The 26,524-nt window shown below is 51.5% G+C and overlaps 1 protein-coding gene and 1 pseudogene across 1 annotated transcript; one reads left to right on the top strand and one right to left on the bottom strand.

Annotated features, from left to right (window-relative positions):
- Positions 1 to 7,158: 7,158 nt before the first annotated feature.
- LOC134375910 (mitochondrial intermembrane space import and assembly protein 40-like) lies at positions 7,159 to 7,579 on the bottom strand (annotated as a pseudogene).
- On the top strand, positions 7,578 to 26,015 carry LOC134375909 (TBC1 domain family member 3K-like). Its single transcript, XM_063094645.1, has 15 exons — positions 7,578 to 7,741; positions 12,469 to 12,520; positions 12,894 to 12,925; positions 13,209 to 13,281; positions 13,457 to 13,539; positions 15,904 to 15,943; positions 16,962 to 17,069; positions 19,691 to 19,800; positions 20,507 to 20,555; positions 21,877 to 21,997; positions 22,819 to 22,913; positions 23,312 to 23,374; positions 23,839 to 23,938; positions 24,359 to 24,511; positions 25,456 to 26,015. Exons 1-15 carry the CDS (start codon positions 7,578 to 7,580, stop codon positions 26,013 to 26,015), a joined length of 1,803 nt encoding a protein of 600 aa, XP_062950715.1.
- The last annotated feature ends 509 nt before the right edge of the window (positions 26,016 to 26,524 follow it).

Genomic DNA, 26,524 nt, shown 5'->3' with positions numbered 1-26,524 from the left:
AGGCAGGCCAATTGTGCTTTCTATTTTTTGAATCTTTCTTATCACCTGCATGCTTGCAGCCAAGGCCTTTATTCAGATATTCCTCATTTCTTGTCTGTATCATTCCATAGTATCTCAGCAGATCACCCTTTCTCAATCCTTCTTCTGTGATTAGCTACCCGAATTCCAAATCTGAGCATGTCACTTTATTCCCCATTTTAAAACTCATTAGAGGTCTTTATTGCATAAATTCTTTAAAATGACCTACAAGGATTTTCATGGACCAATTATTTATGATTCCTCTTCTTTTACCATGTGATACTAAATTACCTTTAATGTGCTGTAGGCAATGCACACTTTTTTCCTCTTGGGTATTGGAACATAATGTTCACTTTTTAGAGATATTTTAGACCTAATTCATTATCACCACCCATCTCTTGCTGTGCTAGTTTCATCTCATCTTTTATATCTCCGTGACAGAATTTGGTGATCATTTATGAAGACTCCCAAGTATCCAGATATCTGTGAAGGGTCCATTTGTCCCAGAAGAGAATCTAGAAAATCTAAAAATCCCCTGCAATCTTTGCCAAATCCTAATGATGGACCCCATTTCCTGGATGGAGTGTTTTATCATTGACACCACCCATAACAGGGGTAACAATATTGGGGTTTTTTTGTTGTTTTGAGGGGACAGGTGGCCAGACAATATCAGTTTTATAGTTATTGACATATTCATAAATGTGCTGCTTTCTTCTAATCAAGGGACTCGTTTATCTGAGAAACGTTCCACTTTTTTAACCTACCCCACCAGATTGTCTTTGACTGAGGGCACCCACACATTTCCCAATTTTTGCAGAAATTTGTCTTCACTTTGCAACCTTAATTGCCTCTGTCCTATCACATCACCCAAAGCTAACAGCCGGGAAGAGAGGAATAAATGCCTCGAGGATCTGTCTGCTGTTCTTCCACCCATCGTGAAGCTTATCCCTCATAAAAGGTCATCTGGGCCGAAGTTTTGCATTTAAGTCACCTTTTCCATCTCCTCTCACCACTGGGCCAGCCACGGACATACTTTTTCTAGACATATTAAGGCTCCAGAATGCCAAAGAATTGTATTAGATTCAAGTCAGAAAGCATCAGTTGCCAGGCAAACTAAGGGCAAAATTTGATTCTCTATGTAACGGTTTCTTTTTATCCAAATTTCCTAAAATAAGACTGACTTCATTCCCATCACCAAGAACACCTACACCCTCAAATCTATCTCTGCTCTGTTAATGTCTACTCTGATCCTCCAAATTCAAGCACTGGATAATCTCCTTAGGTCCATGGACCATGGACACAGTGGCGTTACACTACTGGCATCCACTAGTCTGTTAGAGGATGGAATGGCCCAGCCTCAAGAGAGACCAACCAGACAGCAAGCCCATCAGCTCCTGGGACACAGGTTCTCACCATGCACCCACAATGCTCTGCTTCCCCACTGACGCACTGCCCTGCTCGCCAGCCTTCAGAGGCTTCCCCTGCCTGCCGTCTAGAGCTAGGGCCAGGCCCTGGTCCAGTGGACCACGTCCTCCCCCTGGTTTCTCAGACCCTTTCTGATTTGATTCCTGCCTATGCCCCTCACCTTATCTACCTCAGGGACTGGTCAAAATGTACCTCAGGGAAACGTCAGTCACAGCCAGCTTTTTGAGAAATATATCTGGGGAAAGTATAGCTTTCCATCCATAGAATTCAACTAATAATGATCCAAGCCTTATAACCTGGCCTTTGGAAAAGACAGATTTTCAGATAAGCTCTGTTAGCAAGGAATATTTATACTAGCACAGATATTTTGAGTTAAGGGCAATATGGGTAACACTCAAGAGAGATCCAGACCATGTCAGAACCAAATGGGCAGAACCACAGTAATGGTTGCCATCAATTCCTCAGTGAAAAGAGGCTGAACCCCAATCTTGGAATTCGTGGCACTTCCTTTGCTCTATACTGCAATGGAAAATGAACTGCGGATAGTTCTCATTCCATGTTGTGAGCTCTGTCACACTAATCTTCTTGTCACTTTCACAAAGCTCCACACTGAAGAATCTCTCTGGCCATCATAGTACCTAAATGTTGGGTTCTCAAGGTCAGATCCTCCCTGATGATTGGGATCAAGACTCTGGCACATAGCAATGACAGGACCCGGTGTGTCCTTCCCTTCCTCACAGAAGGCTGTCTTGATGAGACTTAGTCCTGTCTAGGTTGATCCCACGTTGAAATGGCATTCAGCTGCAACCCTCTCTCTAAGGGTAAGTCCTGCTGCTTCCATGGACCCCGGGCTGGCTGATATCCCAGCTCCAGCCTCTGAGACTCCTTCCCTGACCTTAGAATAATAACCACCATGTCCCTCTTATCCTGTTCCCCTTACCCTCATGGACACCACTGCTATATTACCAAGGTCTCACTATTAGGACAACATTTCTGCTAGGCTTCTACCCCTGCTCACCTGGCCAGATGCACATCTGATTATTTGAGTTCAACTCTGGCTATCTAGCCAAATCCAGCCTGGCTGATCCAAGTGAGGGGACACTCCATAACCCGCCTTGGCAGGTGCCCTGGCTTGAACTCTTCTCCATGGCCTTCCCGGGCAGGCTGAGTAGACAGTTTGGCTGAGGCATATGTTTCGTGTAGGACAGTTACGGGAAACAGGGCTATAAAAGCCGATTGGGGTCATCCTGGGGAGGACTGGGAATGAGAGAGAAGGAGGCATCCCTCCTGAGCTCCTGCAGCAGCACACACTGGATTTCATTTACTGGATGGGGAGCAACTCCATTAAACTTCAGAGCATCACTTGAGAGAGGATTATTTTCTTACCAAGGTGACTGGAGGTATTTCGGTTCTAAGACTTTATGATCACATTGTCTCACAGGCAGCTTGACAACGTCTTATGTCTCTGACACTGGAGGGATTTATTCACTTGAAGCACGGCACTAAATCCTTAGCGGGCACTGTATGTAAAATCTGACTTTATAAATAAACACTGCTTTGCCCTTCTGTCTCCCTTTATTCTGAGAATGTGCCATCCCCCACCATCTCATAATGAAATGAGCCTGTGCTCCCACCTTGATGGAAGGCAGATGTATCCTTGCTGTGTTTTAGAGCCTTCCTGCTCTATAGGATTGGGGTGATAATATTCATACCTCTTTCCCTCCCACAGCTTAAAGAAGTTTGAGTGGATAACAGGGTAGAATTATTCCACTTGGAGATCCCAAGGGAGAAGTGGGAATCCTTTGTTGTAAGCACCACTGCTCTATCCTACTGCCTCAACCTTTGCCTAAAGCATCCTTGTGCTCCCCAATCCAGCACAAATGCGTGTATCCGATGAAGAGCCCGTTGGCTTAGAAGAAACCTAAGCCTGGTTATTCCTCCTGGTGATGAAGTGTCCACTGCCCTGCAAGGTGGCCAGTTCCATGGAAGACGGCTCCCTTTCTCACATGAACCTAAAATCTCATATCGGCTTTCTTGCAACTGGTGCCTTTGGGTCCCAGCCATGACCCTCTGGAGTACCTGCAAGCAAGAGTTATTCTTTCTCCACATGACAGCACCTCAAATATTTGAAGGCAGCAATCACAGCCACTTTTCATTGTTTTCTTCTCCCACCTGAGCTAGGGGCAGAGCTTGGCAAGCAGGAAAAACTGTTCACAGTGGCTTGTAATATTTCCTTTTCTTAAGGAAAAAAAAAAACATGGAGCAATTTGTCACCCACTTACTGTCCTATTTTTTTAGGTAGAATAAATGCTATTTCCAGCTCTGAATCTACCTAGGTGAGCTCTGTTTCTCGGAAAGCTGCTGAATTTGGTTATGCTCCAAAACCTTTTCTGACCCTGCTCCTAGAAAATGTTGGTTGCTTTCCCCTGATGCTCCCAAGACACTCTGAGATTTAAATTATTGCATTGTTTTGTTTCAGTTCATTTACACCCAGCCTTGCCTCTCAAGACCTTAAAAGTCTCAAGCACAGCCCATATTTTAGTCATGGTGGTATTCCCCCATGCCTAGAAGGGTGCCTAGAACTTGGTAGTGACAAAAGAAATGTTTGCTGCTGAATGAATGCTGTCTATACATCATAATAAAGAGGGTTGTCAAGATTTCTTCAATGCCTTAAACTATTGGGAATATGTTACTTTACAAAGTTGGTTTATTATTTCTCCTGTCAGCTTCAGGTTCCAAAAATATGGAGCACGTGAACAAATGCAGAAGCAGCTTTGTGTATATATGTACCCCATAAAGAAGATCTACACCAGTGCTCTGCTGTACTTATCTGGCAACTAGCATCAGTGGTGACACATAAAACTATACAGTTAAAAGGCGTTAAAGTACAGCTTAGATGAAAACAGATGAAAAAGATAGAAACTGCTCAAAAGGCTACAGAAAAAAAAATACCTTTAGGCCCATTCTTTAAAGCATTTACATAAATATTCCCAACTAGATATGCACTATATTTTTTTTAATTTAAAAAAAAAGGGTGTGCGTGTGTGTGTTAGAAATGGTGTGTTTAATTTAAAGCTAGCATTAGCCGTGATGCCTACTTTACTCTTCTGCCTCAATGTTTTAGGAGATTGTCAGACCGTCTTCAGATATCTAGTATCACTTTCAGAAAGGGACTGTTAATGACAAGGACTGCTAGACAGCACAAATACACCAACAAATCTGGTAGAGTCAAAGGGAAGGGGTGGTAAAGTTTAATTGCTCTGTTTAGTTTCCTGTCTACTTAGACCGAAAAATAAAAAGCTTATGCCAAGAAAACAACCAGTTAAGAACTAATCCTCACCAGCCGAGTTAGACACAATTAAACCACTGTGAGTGTGTTTGACAAATGCTTTTCTTTACTCAAATTCAATGTTCAGTAAAGGTGAGGGAGACGAAGAGAAAGCTTAACCTTAACCCTTTAATACAATCGACAGAAGCCTTTAACAGGAGGATGAGTCCTAGTATTTCATGCAAAAAGTAATAATAATTCACTGTGCAGTTGAGAGGAGGGACTTCACGGAGAGGTTATGAGGCCGGTTGCTACATTATAACCTTAACCTAACTGGAGAGAGATGCCCAGAGTGCGTCACATTACAACCATCTTTACACTTGCCTGTCATGTCAAACGTTTCATGACATTTCTGCCTGGGACTCAGATGTGAGCCAAACAGAAGGTGAGATGCCCAGAAGAGGGGCACAGACAATGGCAGCTCTTTTGGGCAAGGAAGGCTCCAGATACAAGGGACAGGAAACAGGTCACATCCCATAGATTAGTTCAGGGAAGCAAGTAACTAACCTAAGAAGCAAACTTTGGTTTTCAGAAGTGACTAAGTCTTTAAAGCTTTAGGCAGCTAGAGCAGGGCTCTTCATTCACAACCAAAGCCTGCAGCATGAAACTATGAGCTCTTGACTCAGGCATCCCAAGTTCAAATCCCAATCACTCCACTTTCCAGCTTTGATGGCCGGAAAATCGTGAAACCTCTTTAACTAAGGTTTCCTGCACGTACAAAGAGAATAAAAATGTTACAAGCCCATAAATCTGTACTGAAGTTTAAACAAGATAATCCTATGAAGCTCTCAACATCATGCTTGAAACATAAAATATTCAATAAATGCTTCTGAAGACATGACTGAATCACAAAGCAAATATTATGAATTAGCTTGAGGCAACAGAGACAAAAAGAGTAAAGATTTTCCTAAAAGAAAACGGAAGGGTATTGTATTCATTTCCTGTGGCTGCCGTGACAAATTAGAACAAACTTAATGGCTTTAAAGAATAGAAATGTATTATTTTGCAGTTCTGGACTGGCTATTATCAAAAAGAGAATAACAAATGCTTTGCTGGCGAGGAATTGGAGAAAGGGGAACTCTCCTACAGTGTTGGTGGGGCTGTTAAATTAGTGCAGCCATTATGGAAAACAGTATGGAGGTTCCTCAAACAACTACAGATAGAACTACCATATGATCCAGCAATCCCACTGCTGGGTATATACCCAGAGGAATGGAAATCATCATGTCGAAGGGACACCTGCACTCCCATGTTTATTGAAGCTCTATTCACAGTAGCCAAGAGTTGGAACCAACCTAAATGTCCATTATCAGACAACTAGATAAAGAAAATGTGGTATATTTATACAATGGAATACTACTCTACCGTAAAAAAAAAGAATGAAATACTGCCATTTGCAGCAACATGAATGAACTTAGAGAAAATTATGTTAAATGAAATAAGCCAGGCACAGAAAGAAATACCGTATGTCCTCACTTATATGTGGGAACTAATAATAAACAATAAAGAAATAAATAAATAAACAAACAAACAAAGACATCTATTTTTTTTTTCCAGATAGAAATCATGTTTCCTTTTAATTGGGTACTTAATTCAGTTCCTCTCTTGGCTGTTACTCTGGTAATAATTAAGTCTTCATCTCTCAAAAACACTGCATCTGACCAGACTGAGAGCTAGTGTGAACGCAGGCGCCAAACCTGGGCCTTCAAAATAACAAGGAACAGTAAAATCAGCCTTTCCCTTCACTTCGAAGGAAATGTAAATCATTGGGTCCAAATCTCTACCTTCCAGATGTAAAAAACCTGGAGTTCAATGCACAAAAGGAAACCAAAATCTATCAGGAATGAAGCATAGTAACCCCTCATATACTCAAGGTCAAGACGGTTTTTGAGAAATAAGTATCTGACCCTCTGGCCTCTTCTATTAGGAATGGCCCCTCTCCAGCATACTTAAAGGAAGATGATTTTGCTTCTACTTCATTTTCCCAAAGGAGTATAAAATCTACTAAGAGTGATATAATGAATCAGAATAAATTAGCTCACTCACAAGAAACATTCCTGGATAATGATTTTTGGCTGCTGAGAATATTCAGCACGTTATTTCAAAGAAGCAAAATTCAGGGCAATGTGAGAAAAGAGAATTCAAAAGTGGCAGCCACATTCGCTGACAGGTTTGCGTAGGACACACACATTATAGACAACCCTCATTTTCTTCAGTGTGTATGTCAAGAGGCCAAGACCCCTGACTATCAAAATAAGTTACTTTGTACATTACAGTGCACAGAACAACAGAAGGAAAGCGCTTTCTTGGGGGGTGGCTGAAAGGCATTTTGCAAAAGGTCCATATCACTCTGAGGAGGAAGGACTGGAGCCCAGTGCCCTGTGCTTTCATGGGCTCGACCGCTCCTCCTCCTCTTTGGTTGCAGCGGCCTCAGGGGGCGCCGTTTCCTCTCCTCGTTCTGCGGCTCCTCCTCCTCTTCCTCCTCGTCCTCCTGGGGGTGGAGGTCTGGGTACTTCTGCATGCATCCCTGCATGGCCCGGAGCTGGTCTCCACAATCTGAGCCCCTGACATCCTCCGTGCTCTAGTGGAAGCAGGAAAAGGCTGACTTGAACTGTTCCCCACAGCGGCCACTGGCCATACCCCCAAGGCAGGGCAGTTCCAGTGAATGTCTCCATTTGCCAGTATCAATCCATGTACCTCATGGATCGTGGGGTCATCGGCCACCAGCTCTGCACTGCTTGGCGTTTCGTGGTCTTCTTTGGTGACAAACTCGATTCTCTCCTTCCCCTCCTGCCGGCAGTAGGCCATGGCCGTGGCCCGGCACTCAGACCTCACAGAAGCGGCGGTGGCGGCCGCAGCTTGGGGCGGCACAGGGCGGCGGCTGGAGGCCCGGACAGAACCGCCCTCTCCGGGGCCGCCGCGCGCCTGCCTCAGCGACTGCGCGGCCCCATTCCAGCCCCTCCGCCAGAAGCGACATTTCCCCGAAAGACACCTTGATCACAATAATACATTGAACTTTTTTTTTTTTTTTTGTCTTTTTCGTGACCGGCGCTCAGCCAGTGAGTGCACCGGCCATTCCTATATAGGATCCGAACCCGCGTCGGGAGCGTCGCCCCGCTCCCAGCGCCACACTCTCCCGAGTGCACCACGGGCTAAGCCCAATACATTGAACTTTTAAGAGATGAAATCAGAACCGAGTTTACCAGAGGTGGGAAAGGGGGAGGAGGGAAGGGAGGAATTGGTAAAAGGCCACGAAATAGATTCCATTGTATAATGGAGAGTATAGTAATTACCCTGATTGAATCACCACATATTGCACACAATATTGATATTCAATGCTGTCCCCCACAGATATGGACAGTCAATCGTGCCCTAATAATAAATATATATATATTTTTAAAAATCCAAAATCATGATGTTGACAGGTATGAGCTCCCTCTGACGGCTCTAGGAGAAAACCCTTCCTTGTCTCTTCCAACTTCCGGGGGCTCCAGGTGTTGCTTGGCCTGGGGCTGTGCTCCAGTCTCTGCCTCTGTCGCCACGTGGCCTTCTCTTTGTGTCTGCGTCTTCTCCTTTTCCATCTCTTCCAGGGGCACTTGCCATTGGATTTAAGGCCTGCCCACATAATTAGGATGGTCCAACCTCAAGATCCTTAACTTATTTGCATCTGCAAAGACTTTTTCCAAACAAGGTCATATTCAGAGGTTCTGAGGATTGGAACATGGGTGCCATCGATCAATCCACTACAGGTGTTGATTAAGCAATAATTGCTAAGTTTAAATTAAATAGTAAAATTGAGTTAAGAAGATCATTTTTAAAAATTAAACTCCCAATAGTTATGTTGAAGGTAGGTTCCGGGGGGCCTGATGTTGGCCTCAACCCACCCAGTTCTCTTACCAGGTTCTTGACTCCACCACAGGAGTGAATTTAAGGGCAGAGTCACAGTGGAAAGTGAAAACAGGTTTAATATAACAGATAAGAAATGCAGATGCCACAGAGACAGTGCGGCATGCTCCAGAGACTGAGCGGGGCCCACACCAAGTCTAACACAAAAGTTCAGGGCAGACATCAAGTCTAAACAACTACAAAAATGTGCTTAAAGGTCAGCACAGAGTGCAAGCTGGCTCAAGAGAGTGAGCAGCAGCTTGCTGAAAGTAAGTTAGATACAAAGTAACATATTGCACACCTCAGCCAGCCAAGGGCGGACTGCCTGCAGGAAAGTGAGCAATGGCCCTGCCTTCACTGGGATTTGGCTTTTATAGTTTCTCTAATGAATATTCAGTTCAGGTTTAGTTCCTGGTTATATGCATCAGGCATATGCAAGAATGTTCTGTGCTCTCTACTGGATTGCAAAAGCCAGTCCCTTGTGGTCACATTTTCCCTGTGTTGGTGCTGAAAACAGGTCTAACTGGCAATAGTAACTTTCCCCCAGGGGAGAACTCAGAGGTAGGGGCCTGAGACCTCAGGGAGTGGCAGGAAACTCACAAGCATGTCCTGAAACCCTGGCCCAGGTAACTGAGCAACTCCTGTATCAGTCTCAGCCATATGGGTAAGCAAAGAGAAATGAAAAAGTGGTTCTCATAGAAGTAGAGTAATGGTTACCAGAGGCTGGGGGGGGGGGGGGAGGTGGGGAGGAGGAGGTGTAGACTAATGGGTACAAAACTGCTATCTACCCGAAGTGACTCATTCTGCAGCTTATACATGTATGGAAACAGCACACTGAACCCCACAAAAACAAGTACAAATAAAATAGAATTTTTAAATAAAGCCATGACAGGATGCTCAGCACTGTCAGGCAAACTGAAACCACAATCAAATCCCACTGCACACCTATTACAATGTCTAAATAAAAATGAATGAAAATCTCAAGGGCTGGCAGGGATGTGGAGTGACAGAAACTCTAAGACATCACTGGTGGGAAAGAGACATGGCACAGCCACGCTGGAAAGAACTTTAAGTTTTTTATATAAAGGTCAGCTCAGGCTCACCGTAGGTCTCAGCCATCACACCCCTGGTCTTTACCCTAAAAAAAAAAAAAAAAAAAAAAAAAGCTTGGGCAGGTGCACCAGGACGAGGGGGCGATGCTTGGGGTCCACTCTGACCCCCTGTCCACAGGGCCAGGGAGGAGAAGCTGAGCCATGGCACCGACCCCAACCCCCAGTGTAAAATGAGATGAATAACCCCAATTTCCCAACAAAGCTATGTGACTTCAGACTTTGCTCATATGCAAAAAGTTAAGTAAATCCCAAGCTGCAAAAAAAAAAAAAAAAGAATGAAAAAGAAAAGTTTATGTCCACACAGACATCTGTACACAAATGCTTATAGGGTCCTCAGTCATAATAGGCAAACCTAGAAGCAACCTAAATATGTTTTAAGAAATGAATGGATAAAATACTGTGATACATCATGTAATGAAATACAACTCAAAGAAAAATAGACCTGATAAATACACACAAAAGCACACACATGCATGCTCACACACACACGCACACTCACGTATGGATCTCCCAGTGTTAGTAGAAATGTTTAAATGTACAGCTCAGCATTAAATACAGGCAGGATGCTGTGTGGCAGATCTCTAGAACCTACTCCTCTACCATAATCAAAATGTCATACCTTTTCCACAGCAGCTCCCTCTTGACCCCTCCCCTACCCCTAAAGACCACCATTCCACTCTGCTTTGATGAGTGTGACTAGTTTAGGCCCATGTCAGTGGAATCCTACAGTATTTGTCATTTTGTGACTGCCTGATATCACTTAGCATGCTGTCCCCAAGGTTGACCCATGTTGTTGCAAAGGACAGGTTTTCCTTCTTTTTGAAGGTTGAACCATGTTCCATGGTACAGATAAAACCCGTTTCTTTAATGATTTATCTCTCAGTTAAAATGTAGGTGGTTGTTGTGTGGTTGAGTGGGAGCTATGGGGGGATCGTGTCTGTCAGAAGATCCATTTGGATGGGGCGGCAGATGGTGCCTCCTGAGCAGGGGTAGGACCCAGTGGACATGTGGCAGAAGAGCTCTCCAGGCCACTGTGACCCCTTGTCCAAGTGAGGTTACAGGTTACAAGAATGAGAGCAGGAGGAGGCAGGAGGGGATATCCTTGGAGCCACGGGAAGACTTCTGAGGGGACGGAAGGGTTGTAGGAATAAGTGACCCCATTTCCTTCCAGTTTCATTGTCGGGGCCACAGCAGATTTTATAGATGGAGATGACAGATGGAAGAGCCCAGCTGACACAGGAGAGACAGACGCTGATGTCTGAGAGCTGAATCCACCTGCCTCCCTCCTGGGCTCACCCCAGCCCCATGCCCAGTCAGCAGAGAATATGGTCAGTGGGTCTGCTCAGCAGGCCACCGTGGGACTTGGTGCTGGGGGTGTGACTGTGAGGACTCGTTGCCTCCATCTGTGGGGGGGGAACTAGTCACAGCACCCCTGAGAACTGCTGGGAGAAAAGTGGTGATTACTGACCTGCCGGGCAGGGCAGGTATGTCACACACGACCTGAGCCCCACCTATTGGGGGGCCAGCCCTCCACTGTCCCCCTTCTGCACCCTACAGCCTGCCCCGGGTGGGCACAAAGATGGGACAGCTCCCATGGCTTCTGTGAGGAGAGCCATGCACCCAGGGGTTGACAGTGATGAAGACCTGCCTGCACACTTGAGAAGAGCACCAAGGCCTGGCACAGAAGTGGGCACAAATGTGTTCATGCACGCACATGTGCACGCTCACATGCACAAACACACACACACCCACACAGGTGGACAGGTCAGGGGGTGGAGGATGTGGCATTGGGCTCTGCTGACCCGGGGAGGGGGCCAGTGTGATGGGGTGATGGAACCCCATGATGTCACTGTTGCCAAGCACCACTGCCTCTGAGTTCCGTGGCAGTAGGAGGCTCATTCTGGAGTCTGTTAGCTGTTGGTGCAGGTCCCTTTTGTAGGCTACAGGTACATCTCTGCACAGGTGAACAGATTCAGGTGAGTGTGACCTGCTCTCTTCCCTTCCTGCTGATTTCCACACAGGTGCTACCAGGTGGGTGGCCCGGGCCTCGCTGGGTGGCTGCCGAGGGTTATGCCCACTGGGCCTCACCAGGTGCCTGTTCTGTGCTAACCGCATATACAGTTGTCCCATTCATCCTCACACACACTCCATGGGGTTAAGGCTAATGTGTCCATTTGGCAGGTGAGAAGCCTGGGGTCAGACAGGAGGTAACTGGGCCTGGGACCCAGAGGTGACCGTTGGCTGTGCCCTCCGCCCTGCCTTGTGTCATGTTAGACACAACTTCTGGCCTCTGCAGCCTCCCTCCCTAGATTCAGGTTCTTCCTGAGATTCCAAACTGTGATAGGGCAGAGCCTGCCCCTGGAAGAGCCACTGAAGTGGGGTCTCCGTGGGCTGTGAAGATGGAGAGTGGGGGTGGAGGGGCGGCCTGCGCCCTGGTCTGTGATGGGAGATGGGTCACCCCAGGTGGGCATCTGGTCACCTCTGACATCACAGAGCATCACTTATGGCCTATGTAAGGCACACCCTATTGTGAGGTCCCTAGGCTGGGAACAAGGTGTGGAGACCTCTGTCTTGGGGCAGTCGTGGACAGGGAAGAAACCACTGAGGGAGGCCAGGCAGGTGACAAGTGTCTGCCCTGCAGGCCAGGGTGTGGGGAAAGGGGCTCACCCTCTGTGTCCTGCCCTCTGTCTCATCCTCTAGAGGCCTCATCCACCCCTCCCCTCAAGGGGATTCCCTTGGGACCATCTCCAAAGTAGGACCATGTCTCTGGCTGTGCTCCAGGACACATCCCCAGAGCTCACTCGTTTCTGATCTGTGCCTGGGAAAAAGACGGAGCCTCTTATGATACTGCCACGTTCAGAACTGTAAACTCCAGTGTCCTTCTTGCCTAAGGCATGGCCTCAACAAGCACAGAGGCTACTTCCAAGTCACATAGGTCACCCTTTTGCCCAAACTCAGAACCTTCCTGCTTGGCTGGTGCTACGATTTAAGTAGAATGCAGCGGTCATGAGATTTCTTTTTGCCTCTAAAGAATTGGACGACTGTGTGTTTCCCGAGATCATCTGGGAGGCTAATTGTATAGAGACCTGTGGTCTCTAAATCACGTTCTGCTTCCTGGTGCCCAGAACGGCCCATTGGGGCCCTTCATGCTGAGCAGGTAACAAATGTGTGTGTCTGTGTAGGGACCTTGGGGACAACAGGCCTCACCTTCCAGGTCCCTGGTTCTCAGGTCCTCAGGCAGGAGCTTAACCTTGGCCAGGGGAAGAAACCCCTGAGACCACTGTGGGGTGGAGACAGAGTCTGGACCCTTTGTACTGGGGGGTGGGGGTGGAGGGTGGGTGTGTTGTTAGTGGAATTTTGGATCCCCGACCTGAGCAGTTAGGGGTACTCTCTGAAGTTCTCATGGGCATTGCTAGCTTTGGATTACTTTTGTCTTGCAGATTAAACATGAAGACGGGTATGGAGACCCTGTGGGCCCAGGAGGTGATAGACATCATAGAGAAGTACCAGCAGGTACAGGGGTGGCTGCTCCCTTGAGGCAAGCAAGTCCTGGCCTCTTCTGTTGTCCCTGAGGTCAGAGGGGCCTGGGCTTCCTGGGGACACAAGGGAGGGAGGAACCATCCAAAGCCACCCATGCCCCCAACCCATCACCATGGCGCCCTCACTCCAGGCCCTCTCGGGTTTGCAGGGACACCGAGCTGGGACAATGGTGAAAAACTGGGATGAGGAGTTCAAAATCTACAGATGCATCGACCGGCTCGGGTTTCTGCAGTGAGTTCTCTGACATCCCCCATCTTATCTCGGGGTTGGCCTCTGTTTCAGTTTGTTTGTGTTGCTATAACAGAAATACCTAAGACTGGGTAATTTATAAGGAACAGAGGTTTACTTGGCTTACGATTCTGGGACAGCTGCATCTGGCACAGGCCTCAGGCTGCTTCTACTCATGATGGAAAGTGGCAGGCAGCCGGTGGGTACAAGCAGATCACATGGCAAGAGAGGAAGCAAGAGAGAGAGAGAGAGGAGGTGACAGGGTCCTATAAACAACCAGCTCTCGTGGGAACTAATTGAGTGAGAACTCACTCATTACTCCCCCTTCCCCCAGGGAGAGCATTAATCCATTCATGAGGGATCCGCCCCCATGACTCAATCAGTTTCCAACACTGCCACATTGGAGATCAAATTTCTTTACTTTTTTTTTCTTTTTTAAAGATGACCGGTAAGGGGATCTTAACCCTTGACTTTGTGTTGTCAGCACCACACTCTCCAAAGTGAGCTAACCGGCCATCCCTATATGGGATCCGAACCCATGGTCTTGGTGTTATCAGCACCACACTCTCCTGAGTGAGCCACCAGCTGGCCCAGAGATCAAATTTACACATGAGTTTTGGAAGGGACAACACATCCAAACTCCATCAGGATCCATCCTTGAAAAGGCCAGCATGAGGCAGGGCATGTCTTCCAGGCTTCTGCTTACCTTATTCCCAGGGTGGGTATGAGTCCCTTGCTCCCCTAGAGGTCCACCCCAGTCAGCACATGGCTGCAGTTCTGTGGCTCATCCAAGCAGCTCTGGGGAGAAGGCGGGTACCAAGCTGTGGTTGGGCCAGGCACTTGGGCTCTCAGAAGTGTGGCCTTTATGTCTGCAAAAGAAAGAGGCAACCTGAGGGCTGAGCCCTGTCCCCAGAAGGAGCCTGTCCTGCTGTCAGCTCAGCAGGGTGGGGCCAGAGGGCATGAGGGCACTTGGTTCAGCCTGTGGACAGTTGTCCATCAGGTCCCTGCAGGCTCAGAGGGGCACAAAGAGTCACAAAGTGTACGGAAGAATGTGGCCATGTAGTGAGATGAGGGGCAGGGACAGGGCCCCAGCCCAGGAATGGAAGGGGGAAGGCCATGGAGGCAGGCAGGGGTGGCAGATGAAGGCCATCTGAACTGTTGGTCTGGTGCTGGGAGGTCATGTGAGGCCTGATGGTGAGGAGGCCAGCCTGGAGTCTGTCTTTCCTGAGGTCACAGGATGGAGAGAGGGACGGAGCCTGGGGGAGCTGGGCTGCAGGGGACTAGAGGTGACGGCTGACTAGGGGATGCGTCTGACTGAGCGAGCCTGGGGATAGAGTGAAGGCAGTGGGGTTGGACAGGCTGGATGAGGTGGGGCCAGGGACAGCAGCTCCACCTGGGACTCCTGAGCCTCAGGGGCCTCGGTACCTCCAAGGCCTGCAGTGCCCACTGGAGACTCTGCTCTCTGCTTGCTCGGGAGCACCACGGGCAGGGAAGGCTGCCATGGGCCGAGACAGGGCAGGAAGGCATGAGGAGGAAAGCCACTGCAGGGGGAGGCAGGAGTACACAGCGCTGACGTCCCCAAGATTGAGCTGAGGCTTGAGAACTGGCCCTGGGTGATCCCGGCCACCTGCAGGGTCCTCCGTCGCCGTTCATTGCCCAGTGGTGTCTCCCAGCACAGGCAAAACAGGCACAAGGCAGGAGTTTGGGCTGATAGGGGGGCTGAGGGGCCACATTCAGAGGATCTCACAGGGCAAGGGAAAGAGCAAGGTCAAAGTGGCTGAGGTGATAGCAGGGTCTCTGGGCCAGACGGGATGGGGTAAAGTCAAGGAATGGGCATGACCGTCAGCCAGGGTGCAGACACGGGCAGGGGGTGTTGGATGCTCAGAGCTTGGCTGGGGTGGGGTGCCACATGGGACAGCTCCAGGGTGCACCCTTGACACAATGGGAAAGTCTCAACCCAGACCCCTTGGAACCCATGAAGATGATGGAGTAACTTCCTTAGGGGCAGCTGTCAGAGACCAGCCAACCGACCCTCAGGCAGTGCTGTTTCTTAGCAGCTCTGGACTCTCTTGCCTCTCCCAGAGGGCTCTGCCTGCAGCCCAGGAAGGGCAGGTGCATGCTGCACCCCCAACCCCAACTGCCCCTGAGAGGCCCTGGCTGGCCCTGCTGCTCCTTTACTTTTGTGTCTCAGACCATCCTGGCTGGCAGTCAGCAAAAAGGCCCTGTCCTCCCTTTCCTATGTGGTCTCCTGGGCTGCAACTTGCAGGTGGATGGGAAGGGAGCCTGTCCTTCCTTGGGGTCTGCTCAGGGAAGGAAATGGCTCCTGGCCTGCAGCAAGTCCTCAGCTCTAACTCCATTGCCTTTTAGTGAGAAGGAGCTTCCCCGTGTCACCACCCACGAGGTGAAGGTAAGAGCTGTTCCTTCTACCAGTGCTTGGTTGGTCACCTGTTAGGCAAGCCTGGCCTGCCTGTGGCCATGGGCAGGTGTCCATAAGAAGAACACTTAGTCACCAGGATGGGCCGAGATTGTGAGCTCCTGATCCCAGGACTCCGTCCCAGGGGCTGATTGCCAAACGTGCCCATCCCAGATTTGCACATGCAGCTCAGGAGTGACTGCCACAGGCCAGCAGGAGCCCACATTGAGGCTGGGAGCCCATCTAGGCATGGGGGTTTGTGGCCTGAGGACACCATATCCTGTGTTCAACAGGCCAGGCCACTCGTGCTCACCCAGTCAGAGGGTCTCAGCCCCAGGCTCTGCACCTAGTTTGGCTCTTTCCAGTTCTGTCCCATTAGGACCCCCAAGCACAAGAGTCACGTGGTATCCATGGGCCACTTCAAAAAGCACGGCAGCTCAGCTAAGTCCATCATCTCTCATTTTACAGCAAACAAACAAGGAAATCACCCGATGCCACAAATGGCTGAAAATGTTTCAACATTGGGATAAATATAAAAGCAGCCAAAAGGTAATGTGGGGAGTGGAGGCCCCTGTGCCCACCCTCTTGCAGAGGGAGGGTGAGTGGTGTTCACACATGATCCCTGGCACTGTCTGCCTCTCAGTTGCTGGGTGCCACCATGTCCTGATGCCGAAGGCCCACACAGGCCTGGGTCACAAGCTTTCCTACACATCCCTGCAAAGGTCACATTGCTGGGAGAGAATCCGATGCCAGAGTTTGGGCCACATGTAGGTCAGGGACAGGGATGCCTCCTGTTGGCCCCAGAGGGAGGAAGATATGGCGATCACAGCTCACAATCCCCATCCAGTCTGTACCCACAAGACAAAAGGCCCAGTTCTAGGTAGACTTAGCCTCTCCCGAGGAACCATGAAGACAAACACTGGAATCTTCCAGAACCATCACTCTGTGATTCCCCCCTTCACCCTCCGCGGTTACCCTGTGGACTCTCTCCAGAGCACTCTTCTCTCCACAGATGTCTCACCGGGTGTACAAGGGGATTCCCCCCCAAGTGCGGGGTCGGGCCTGGTCTCTTCTACTGGGTGTGGACAAGGTCAAGATGCAGAACCCAGGGAAATACCAGGTGTGTCCCTTTTCCACTCAAGCAGACGCAGCACGCACAGGCCTGGCGTGGCCAGGGGCCCAGGTGCCCTATGTGGGAAAAGTGGTGCCTGCAGGGTGCTCAGGAGCACATCCCAGGGATCTGAGACTCCACGCCCATCCTGCTTTTTCACAGCCATGTCTCCTACAACCTGGCCTTGAAGTTTCTCTCTCTCTCTTCTGGCACATTCTCTTTATGAGTAGTATGTCGCCAAGTCTGGCCAACACTCAAAGGAACGGGAGTTAGGCTGCACCTTTTCCAGCAAGGTGTGCCACAGCATTTTGGGCATATCATCAACGCGTCCCAATGTTGAAAGGGTCAGAAAGCTCACAGGTTAGGGAGAAGAGCAGGAGCCCTAGGAGGCAGCGGTGGTGGACGCAGGTCATCTCCATCCGGCAGGATTCACACACATCGTGAGAGCGAGCGGTGCCCACTGTGTGGGGCAGCCCCCGCCCTCCAGCACAGGGGCTGCACGTGGTGGGCACTCTGGGCACACCTGACAGTGATAGGACCAGGATGCACCCAGACCATGCGGCACCTGCCCCAGCCATGCCTGGACACCTGAATTTCAGGTGGAACAAAACAGTAGAAAGGAGTTTAAAAATGCAAGATGAGATGGAGAACCAAAAGAGCTAGGAGAAGAAAAGAAAAACACAAAAGTAGTTTTCTGAAAAGGCCAGTTTCAGCACGAAATTTCTCCTAAGCATAATGCAAGAAAAGGAGGGAGAATAAAATGTGAGGAATTTGTAGAAAGGGGGCACTGAGCACAGGCAAGGTGAGGATAAAGGGAATTAGGAGGGAAAGCTGCCTGCATCTTGCTGGGCACAATTTGGAAATCGAGGAAACCATGAGTTCCCAAGCAACACCGAACCAGGTAGAAGAAAAAGAAAAGCCTTCCTTGACCGATGACCAAAGTACCGATTAAAAGACAGGGGCCACCATCGGGCAAGGGCCGGGCTGGTCATAGCTGAGGTGCACACGCTCTTCTAAACACGGGCAGCTCCTCAGCCTGGATCTTCCAGACCTGATGAAAGGGGAAAGCTCCCAAATGCTCACTGAGGCTGTGAGCCTAAGAACCCAAACCTTGTAAACCTGCCCCCAGAAAGAAAGACCCAGGGATGAGTTTCCTATGAACTTTATAGATGGAGAATTCTAAATATGTTCTTCCCAGCTGGAATGTAGGGAGATATCAAAATATATATATATATATCCTGACCAAGGAGGACAAATTCCAGAAACCACGGGAGGCTCAGCAGGACGCAACGGGTGCTCAGTAACCCATGGACACAGTAAGAAATAAAAGGCATAAATGATATCAGGAGATCCCAGAAAGCTGACACATCAAACTCAGCAGCCTTTTACAAAGCGTTAACTAATATCTGAGTAGAAATAAACTAAGTATTATTTTTAAACTATTTGGAAAAAAACAGTAGAAAATATCTTAGAGGGCCATGAACTCCCAAAGCCATTCCTGTGAAAATCAAATAGAAGGAAACACAGGACTTTCTTACCCTCCTTGATTTCAGAAAATTTGGGGGAAAATAAAGGAAACTTACACAAATTAAACAAATAAAAAAACAAACAAGAAGGATTTATCTGTACCTGCAGTACAGTGCATTCTAAGTACATGATCATATAAGACAACTCAGAAGATTCTCCAAAATCTAATCTAGCAGGTTGGGGGGCTGCAAGAGAAGGTGCAGGGATCTGGCCTTGTCCTCTTCGTAAGGAAACAGTAGGGGAAATGTGGGAATGTGCACATCAGTGGGGCCGATCTAGAGCCCTAAGCCCCAAATTGGGGGTGTCAGGGCTGTGGGGCTTGGGCTCCTCCAGGACATTTTTAGCAGCAGGGAGTGTGGGAGCCATCACAGCTCACAGGCCTAGAAGCACAGTCCCCAGGCACAGCTCTCCTGGAGCCCCGGGCAGCCCCTGTCCCTCTGTCAGACTCTCCTCTCGGGAGCTCCTGAGAAGTGAATGAGCTGATCATGGGAGCCTTCACAGAGGTTGGCATCGGCTCCATACTGTCACCCTGACAGGTGGCATCAGGGAGTGGAAGCCCAGGCACGAGTTGCCCTCCTGGACTCCTGGAAAGCCCTGAGGGGTAGGGGCCAGGCAGCCCCGGGAACAGGTCCTGAGTAAAACATTCCAGGGGAAGCAAACTCAGGGCCCGGGGGGCACTTGCTTTCATCCATGGGGAGAGGCCCCTTGAGGAGAGAAGGAAAGTGACAGATGGTCAGAAGGGGACAGCCCCAGGTGAGGACTGAGTCCCCGGGGAGATGGAGCAGGAGGCCTGGGCTGGGATGGCCTTGTCCCCATGTATCTAAAAGGGGTTTGAGGGGCAAGGGTCTGGGGCCTGCCCATCAGCAGTGGGCCGTCCTCAGTGGTGCCCCCACCAGGACTGCTGAGCACAGGCTGTGACATGGGTACTGAGGTCATGCTGTGTTCTGGAGACTGCCCCTGGCTGTGGGAACAATCATGAGGACATTTCTGCAGCAAAAACTCCCTTTCCGGCCACGTGCACTGACCCCTGTATGACTGGTGCCCATGGCAGCGAGTCTGAGACATGCTCTGAGACACTTCCTTCTCTTGGCCCTGTCCTACAGAGAATGAAGGAGCAGGGCAAGATGCTCTGCCAGCAAATACAGAAAATTGATCTTGAAGTCAGCTGCACCTTCACCAACCATGTGATGTTTCGGGACCGCTATGGCATCAAGTAAGCCCCTTGGGGGGGTGGTGATCTCGGAGAGTGGAGACCCCAGGGGAGATGAGGAAATCCAGAGGGACATGGGAGCCCCAGGAACATGGAGCATTCCCAGGGGAGAGGCAGGGTTCCCAGAGGAGGGAGGTGACACAGCTGCCGAGCTCTCTCCTGGCACAGGGAGCAGCCTGCACCATGTACCCAGCGCCTACCGGACACTTGAGTCCTAAACCGGGGGCTGAGGTACGTGGGGCCAGAACCCAGCTGGCTCTTGAGAATGATGGCAGCAAACACAGTAATGCCACGTGGTGAAAACTGTTCTCCATGAGCCAGGAGGACCAGGGTTAGGGACCGATGGGAGGGCGGCCGGACCAGGGACTCCTGGCCTTTCGCTTGTGACTGGAGGACCTAAAGGGTGACAGGGAGCATGCTGAGTGAACAGTGAGGGGACAAGTGTGGTGTGGAGAGGCAGGAATGGGGGTAGGAAATGAGCCACCCAGCTGCAGCCAGAGGGAGGCAGAAGGCAGGTGCCGAGGTGAGGCTGTGGCCAGGCCTGAGCGGCTGGCTGTGCTCCTGCCCTTACCAGACTGCCACAAGGAGTGGCCCAGTGCCCAGGGAGGGGAGACTGGGAAGGGCAGGTGCATCTCAGGGTCTGTTAGGCCACAGGAAACTAACAGCATGGGCATGGAGCCAACAGAACCCTCTATTCGCCCTTTCCCAGGCAGCAGGAACTCTTCCACGTGCTGGTAGCCTTTTCTGCCTATGACACGGTGAGTATCCCTGGCCAATGACATCCTGAGCCCATTCCCATAGTCGCTGGCTTGGGTGTCCCAGGGGGTGTGGTTGCTTCTTGAAAATTCAGGATTCATGAGCACCCAGGACATCCTAGTTAGTGTGTGAGGTCACTGCTCTCACAGAGGTCCCAGCCAGGAGAGGAAGGTCTCTAAGCTCAAGCTGAGATAGAGAGGGTGGGTCCAGGCTCCTCCCTCAAGTGGACCTGACCACTGCTCCTTAGAACAAGGACAGACACCTTCCTGCTGGGGTGTCCAAAATCCCAAGAGTTTGGCAGTGTCACAGGATGCTCGTGTCTGGAGTGATCTTCTCCAGGGGAGCGAGGTGCCTCATGGGCTTTCATCAGATGAGTGTGCATTGACAAATGCCATATGATTCGTGAGAAACTGGGCAGAGATCAAAGTTCCCCTTCCCCACACCCCACAGAGTGCGGCAGCCTGGGAGGGGCTCCTGAGCAGCTGCTTGTCGCTCTGCCCCCGATTTCCAGACCATACTTTCAAGAGAAAGCCGCCGAGAGGACACCCCAGGCTGCTCACGTGGGGCCTGAACTTAGCTGTCCTTCTGTGCCAGGCAGCCTGTGAGCCGTCTCTGGACTCTGTGCGGGGGGCGCTCAGTGACAGCCATCCCTCATGGTGAATCCAGACAGTGGGTGCTGGCCTGAGCCTGGCGCAGAGGCCTCCCTGGCTCCGCATGTGGGAGGGGGGGCTCTCATCAGTTCTTGATCTGACAGAAGAGCTTGGCCACTGTGCTGCAGGAGTCCCTCCAGGTGCTCCGTGTGACCTGACATGTGTGGGACATGCTCAGTTTTGATGCCCAGTGTCCCAGGAGGGGCACAGAGGCTGGACCCCACATACTCGGAGGTCTGTGGTTGGCCTCCCTGGTGACCTTAGCTCTCCCAGGTCACCTCAGGCCTTCCAGGTGACTTCAGTCCCTCTAGATTTCACCAGCTCTCCTGTTTGATCTTAGCTCTCCCAGGTGACATCAGCCCTCCCCAGTGACCTCAGCATTCTCAGGTGCCCTCAGTCCCTCTGGTTCCCATCAGCCTTCCTAGGTGACCTTAGCCTCCCATGTGACTTCAGCTCTTTCAGGTTACCTTTATTCAGTCTTCTCAGGTATTCTCAGCCTTCCCAGCTGACCTGGGCCCTCCCAGGTGACCTCAGTTCTCCCAGGTGACCTCAGCCCTCACAGCTGACCAAAGTACTCCCTGGCAACCTCAGTCCTCCCATTTGACCTCAGCCATCCCAGGTGACCTCAGCTGTCTCAGGGCACAACCTTGCATGGTGACTTTGGCTCTTGCAGGAGGTGGGTTACTGTGAGGGAATGAGCCACATTGCTGCCATCCTGCTCATGCACCTAAACGAGGAGGATGCCTTCTGGGCACTGGTCCAGCTCATGACAAATCAGCGTCACAACATGCACGGTAGGTGAACAGCTGCCCACAGTGCCTTGTGCAGCCAAGCCAGGGATGGCCACACTGGACAAGTGATGGCGGCTTACAGCCACGGCCCCGTCCCTCTCCAAGTGTTTATGAGTCTCCAGGACAGTCCCCTAGTGACAGTCCCAAAGCAGCCCAAGTCTGGACAGGGACCCGTAACCCTGAGTTGGACCCCTTGTGTCTCCATCAGAGAAGGGACCCGCAGCCTCGCTGTGACCTGCTTTGTTTCCTGTGGCCACGGCCCTGTGGCCTCATCCTTGTCCAGGCCTTTCTCTCCTTTCTGCTGGTCCTTCTGCCTCACGCTGGCCATCCTGCCAGCCACCCTTCCAATAACCAGACAGAGCTCAGTTGGCAGCGCCTCCCCAACTGGTGTCCCCCAGCCAGACCTGTAATCTAAGAGACAGCCACACCCCCCCATCACTCACACCTGTCACCCCGATGGCCGCACACAGCTCCAACATGTCTGACACAGCCCTTCAATCCGCCATCGTCCTTCCTTACTGCCTAGAAGTCAGCACAGTTCTACTGGGGCCTCATTGCAGGACACAGCTGGGCAGTGAGCCTACTCACGCTTGAGAGGACATCCCCACCCATTGTCCTCAAGGCTGAGGACACATAGTACGGTCACTGGGTGGGAAGAGGAAGAAGCCTTGGGTTTGGGGGGCACCCTGCAATGCCCAACTCCTCCAGCCTTGGACCTCAGCCTTCCCAGGTTACCTCAACTGCGTCAGTGTACGGCCTTGCATGGCTGGCTCCACCTGGGTGGGGAAGCAGGTGCTCATGTGGGGGGACCTTGTGTTTCTCAGGATTCTACATACCAGGAGCCCCAAAGCTGCGCAGACTCCTGTTCTTTCATGAGCAGTTGCTCAGAACAATGCTTCCGCAGCTACACAAGCACTTGGTGAGTGAACCTTCCCCTCGCCTCCTCCCTGGAGGGCCTGGGTCCCGGCAGGTCAGGGGGACAGGGAAAGCCCGAGCCCCTCCTGCCATGGTGAGGGGCGTAGTCACCATAGCCTTTTCTGGAATATGTGACTGTCAATGGGTTTAAAGTTTGGTTTCCTTTTCCTTCCCCTGGAGGGACAAAAGCACGGGGACTAGGGGCAGACTCAGGCTGACCAGAGCTAAGGACATTTGGTCATCTGAGGATCTGTGTAGGGGGCAGGGGCCAGACTGGAGGGAGCCCTGGCCACCACCCCCAGGTGTGTTGCCCCTTGAGAAACTGCCTGCCAGAACGCCCTGGAACTGGCAGGTTTTCAGGCCAACCCAGGGGTCCCTGAGCACCTGTGTTCCTTCTGTCAGGACGACCAGGGAGTGATAGCAGATGTATACACCTACTGGTTCAGCCAGTGTTTCATCGACGAGGTAAGTCCGTGCAGGGACACCCCGGGCTGGACACCCTCCTTCCGCTCAGCACCTGGCTCCCCAGCCCGGGCATGTGGCTCCCTTGGTCGAACCCAGATGATCCCACCTCAAAGGATGCATAGACACGTCGCTGCTGGGCAGACAGGCCAGGCCCTGCAGAGGCCTGTCCCATGTGGGAAGCCAGGCCCCTGGGTCAGAATCACGGGCCAACCCAGCCATGAGCTATCCTGGAAGAGCCCTAGGAAGCCCTGAGCCCCCAGGAGCCCCTCTGTCTGGGAGACACGCCTCTCTGCTCTGAGTTCACCCCTTGAGAAGCTGCAGGACCGTGTCTCAGGCAGCCTCATGGAGAATCTCCTCCCTGCTTGGGTCTCCACACTACAAAGTGAGGCCCCAGTGGGCCGATTTCAGGCCATCAGGGCTCGGCCCAGCCAGGCCTGCATCTCCCACACCTGCTCTTCCCGCAGATCCCTTTCCATCTCTCCCTGAGAATTTTTGATGTGTTCATCTTGGAGGGTGAGCCACTGCTGACAGGCATGGCATACACTACAATGAAAATTCATGGAAGTAAGTATGCCTGTTCCCCAGGGAACTCAGGGTGGCAAGCAGGCAGGACAGGACCTGGCCTGCCAAGGGCAACTGTTTACACTGACCACAAGGTCTCCTCAGCCCAAAGTGAGCCAGTCATGGATGGAGGAGGGGTCGAGCCAGGCCAAACATGGGGGGTGGGGCAGGGCACCGTGGGTGTTTCCAGACACCAAGCCCACCCCCTGACATGACACTGACAGAGGGCAGGAGCGGGGAAGGCACTTTCCTGGCCTGGTCTGCTTCTGGCCCTGGCCTCCCATGTGCACCTGGAACCCAGGTATGGCCGAGGCAGGACCCCGCAGCCACCCAGGAGGAGGTGCCCTGAAAGCGAGCAAGGTCCGGGGACTGAATCACCCAGTTGGTGACCTATTCTACCCTGACTCCCACCCCCATGTTTAGAACTCCTCCAGAACCTGCACCAGGCTGGCATCCTGCGATTTTTCACGGAAAAACTGTCCAGGGACTGGGTCCTCCAGGATGATGAGGTGCTGAGGCAACTTCAGGTGTCTATGGAAGAAGTGCGTGGAGCCAAGTGTGGCCTGGCCCCCTTAGGTGAGTGCAGCAGGAGGTGCCCTGGTGACTCGCCATCGGGGGCAGTAAATAATCAGGAGTCCCAGGAACCACCAGCCCTGCCCTCGGGACTTTCTGCCTCCTTTCCCCTCCTCTGCTCTAAGAAGCTTCTGAAAGCAAGGCCAGCAGGGCCTCAGGGCAGGTGCTGTCCTCAGAAGCCTCAGAGGCGAGGAGGGGGATGTCTCCATCTGCCACCAGCTCCTCCCCCACACCCTCTACTTCTTGTTCTCCAAGACCCCCTGGTGGCCACAGCAGCATTCAGACCTTTGTGTTCAAGCAGAAGACCCCACCTGAGAGCAGCAACTGCCCCCCAGAGAGCAGCAGGGCACCCCTCCCACCCTGAACTCCCACACAACCTCGTCAGGACAACAAGCCCCGAGCCAGACACTGAAAAGAATCGTGTAGCAAAGCTCAAAAGGACTCAGGGCGAGGGCACACATGGGACCCTCAGGCCTGAGGCAGTACCTAGAGTTTTGCTGAGTGTGGGAATGGTCCAGTCCTGGCAAGGAGCAGATGGCCCTAGAGAGCAGAGGGGCCAAGTACCTGGTGGCATCTCAGCCAGTATGGGGAGAGGCCCCCATGCAAGGGGGTTAGGTGACAGGGTGTCTCACGAGTTCTGAGTCAAAACTGATGCCCAGGCCCAGCTCCTATGGGGTGAGGGCCTGATGCAGAAAGCCTGAGCCAGCCTGAACCAAACACCATGTGGATGTCCCAGGAGCAGCTAGAGGTGTCCTGCCAGTTCCCAAGCCTCGGGCTGAGCACACCCTTTGCTTTGGGGTCATCAGCCTGCAGGAATGTCCTCAGTGTCAGGCCAGGGAGGCCACACAGCAACCAGGAGCACTGCAGGGAGCCGGGTCCATGGGACCTCTCCTGGAAGGGCCGGATAGGCTCCATGTGGACGCTGACCGTGTCTGCTTTTCTTTCAGCGAGAAGAGATGAATTTCCGAGGAAGATCCTGGGCCTGGATCTGGTGTCCTCAGGACCCGGGCCTCGGCTGGCCTCCCGAAGCATGGAGACTCACCCCAGAGATGTCGGACTGGCCATCTCTAACCCACCGGCCAAGGCCCAGAGGCATGAGGGAGCCTGTTCAGAGCCCAGGGCTGCGAGTCTCTCACTGGGTGCCCGGGGAAATCAGGGTGTGGCTGGCCTGTCCCCTGTCCAGGACAGGGCACCAGTAATATGGAAACTCCTGCAGTGGAGCTCGCTGCCAAACCTCCCCAGCGATGTGGACTTTGGGGCCCCATGGTTCCCCAACGTCAGCTTTCAACAGGAGTGCTGGGTCCGTGCCACTTGTCCATCAGCTGTGGCCACCCCTAGGACCCCAGTCCAGGACAGGCCACCAGTAATATGGAAACTCCTGCAGTGGAGCTCACTGCCTAACCTCCCCAGCGATGTGGACTTTGGGGCCCCATGGTTCCCCAACGTCAGCTTTCAACAGGAGTGCTGGGTCCGTGCCACTTGTCCATCAGCTGTGGCCAAACCCTAGGGCCACAGAACAGGCCCAGTCCTTCACCCCCACAGTAACCCCACTACCAGGCCCTGTCTTGCCCACTGAAGGCTCACTGAGGACTTGAGCCCAACTCTCCCATTTTGTAGGAACCCACAAAATAAATTGTTGTCAGTTACAACGTGCCTGTTTCTGTGGCTCCCAGAACTCTGTAGGAAGCACAGGACACTCTGGGGCAGGAGAAAGGTCAGGGTCTTGCAGCCCAGGCCACAGACCAGCTTCTCCCGGCCTCCCCCTGGCAAGGTCCTCAGCAGGACGATGGCCACCCAGAGCCCAGGTTCCCACATACCTTATTAGAGGCCACAGGCCCACAGCCTCCCACTCTCAGCTGACACCAGGGTCAAGGCCATCAAGTGATTTACTGTAATTCAACCTTTGCCTGGCAAGGGCCCAGGGAGGACTGGTGGGGAAGTAAAGGATTACGGTGCCAGGTGAGTATAGGACAGGGAACGACAATCTGTGTAAAGCGTCCCTGGGATGATCCACAG

This window comes from Cynocephalus volans, chromosome 4 (genome assembly GCF_027409185.1).
Source record: "Cynocephalus volans isolate mCynVol1 chromosome 4, mCynVol1.pri, whole genome shotgun sequence".
NCBI classification, from domain to species: domain Eukaryota; kingdom Metazoa; phylum Chordata; class Mammalia; order Dermoptera; family Cynocephalidae; genus Cynocephalus; species Cynocephalus volans.
This window is presented reverse-complemented; position numbering and strand designations above follow the sequence as displayed.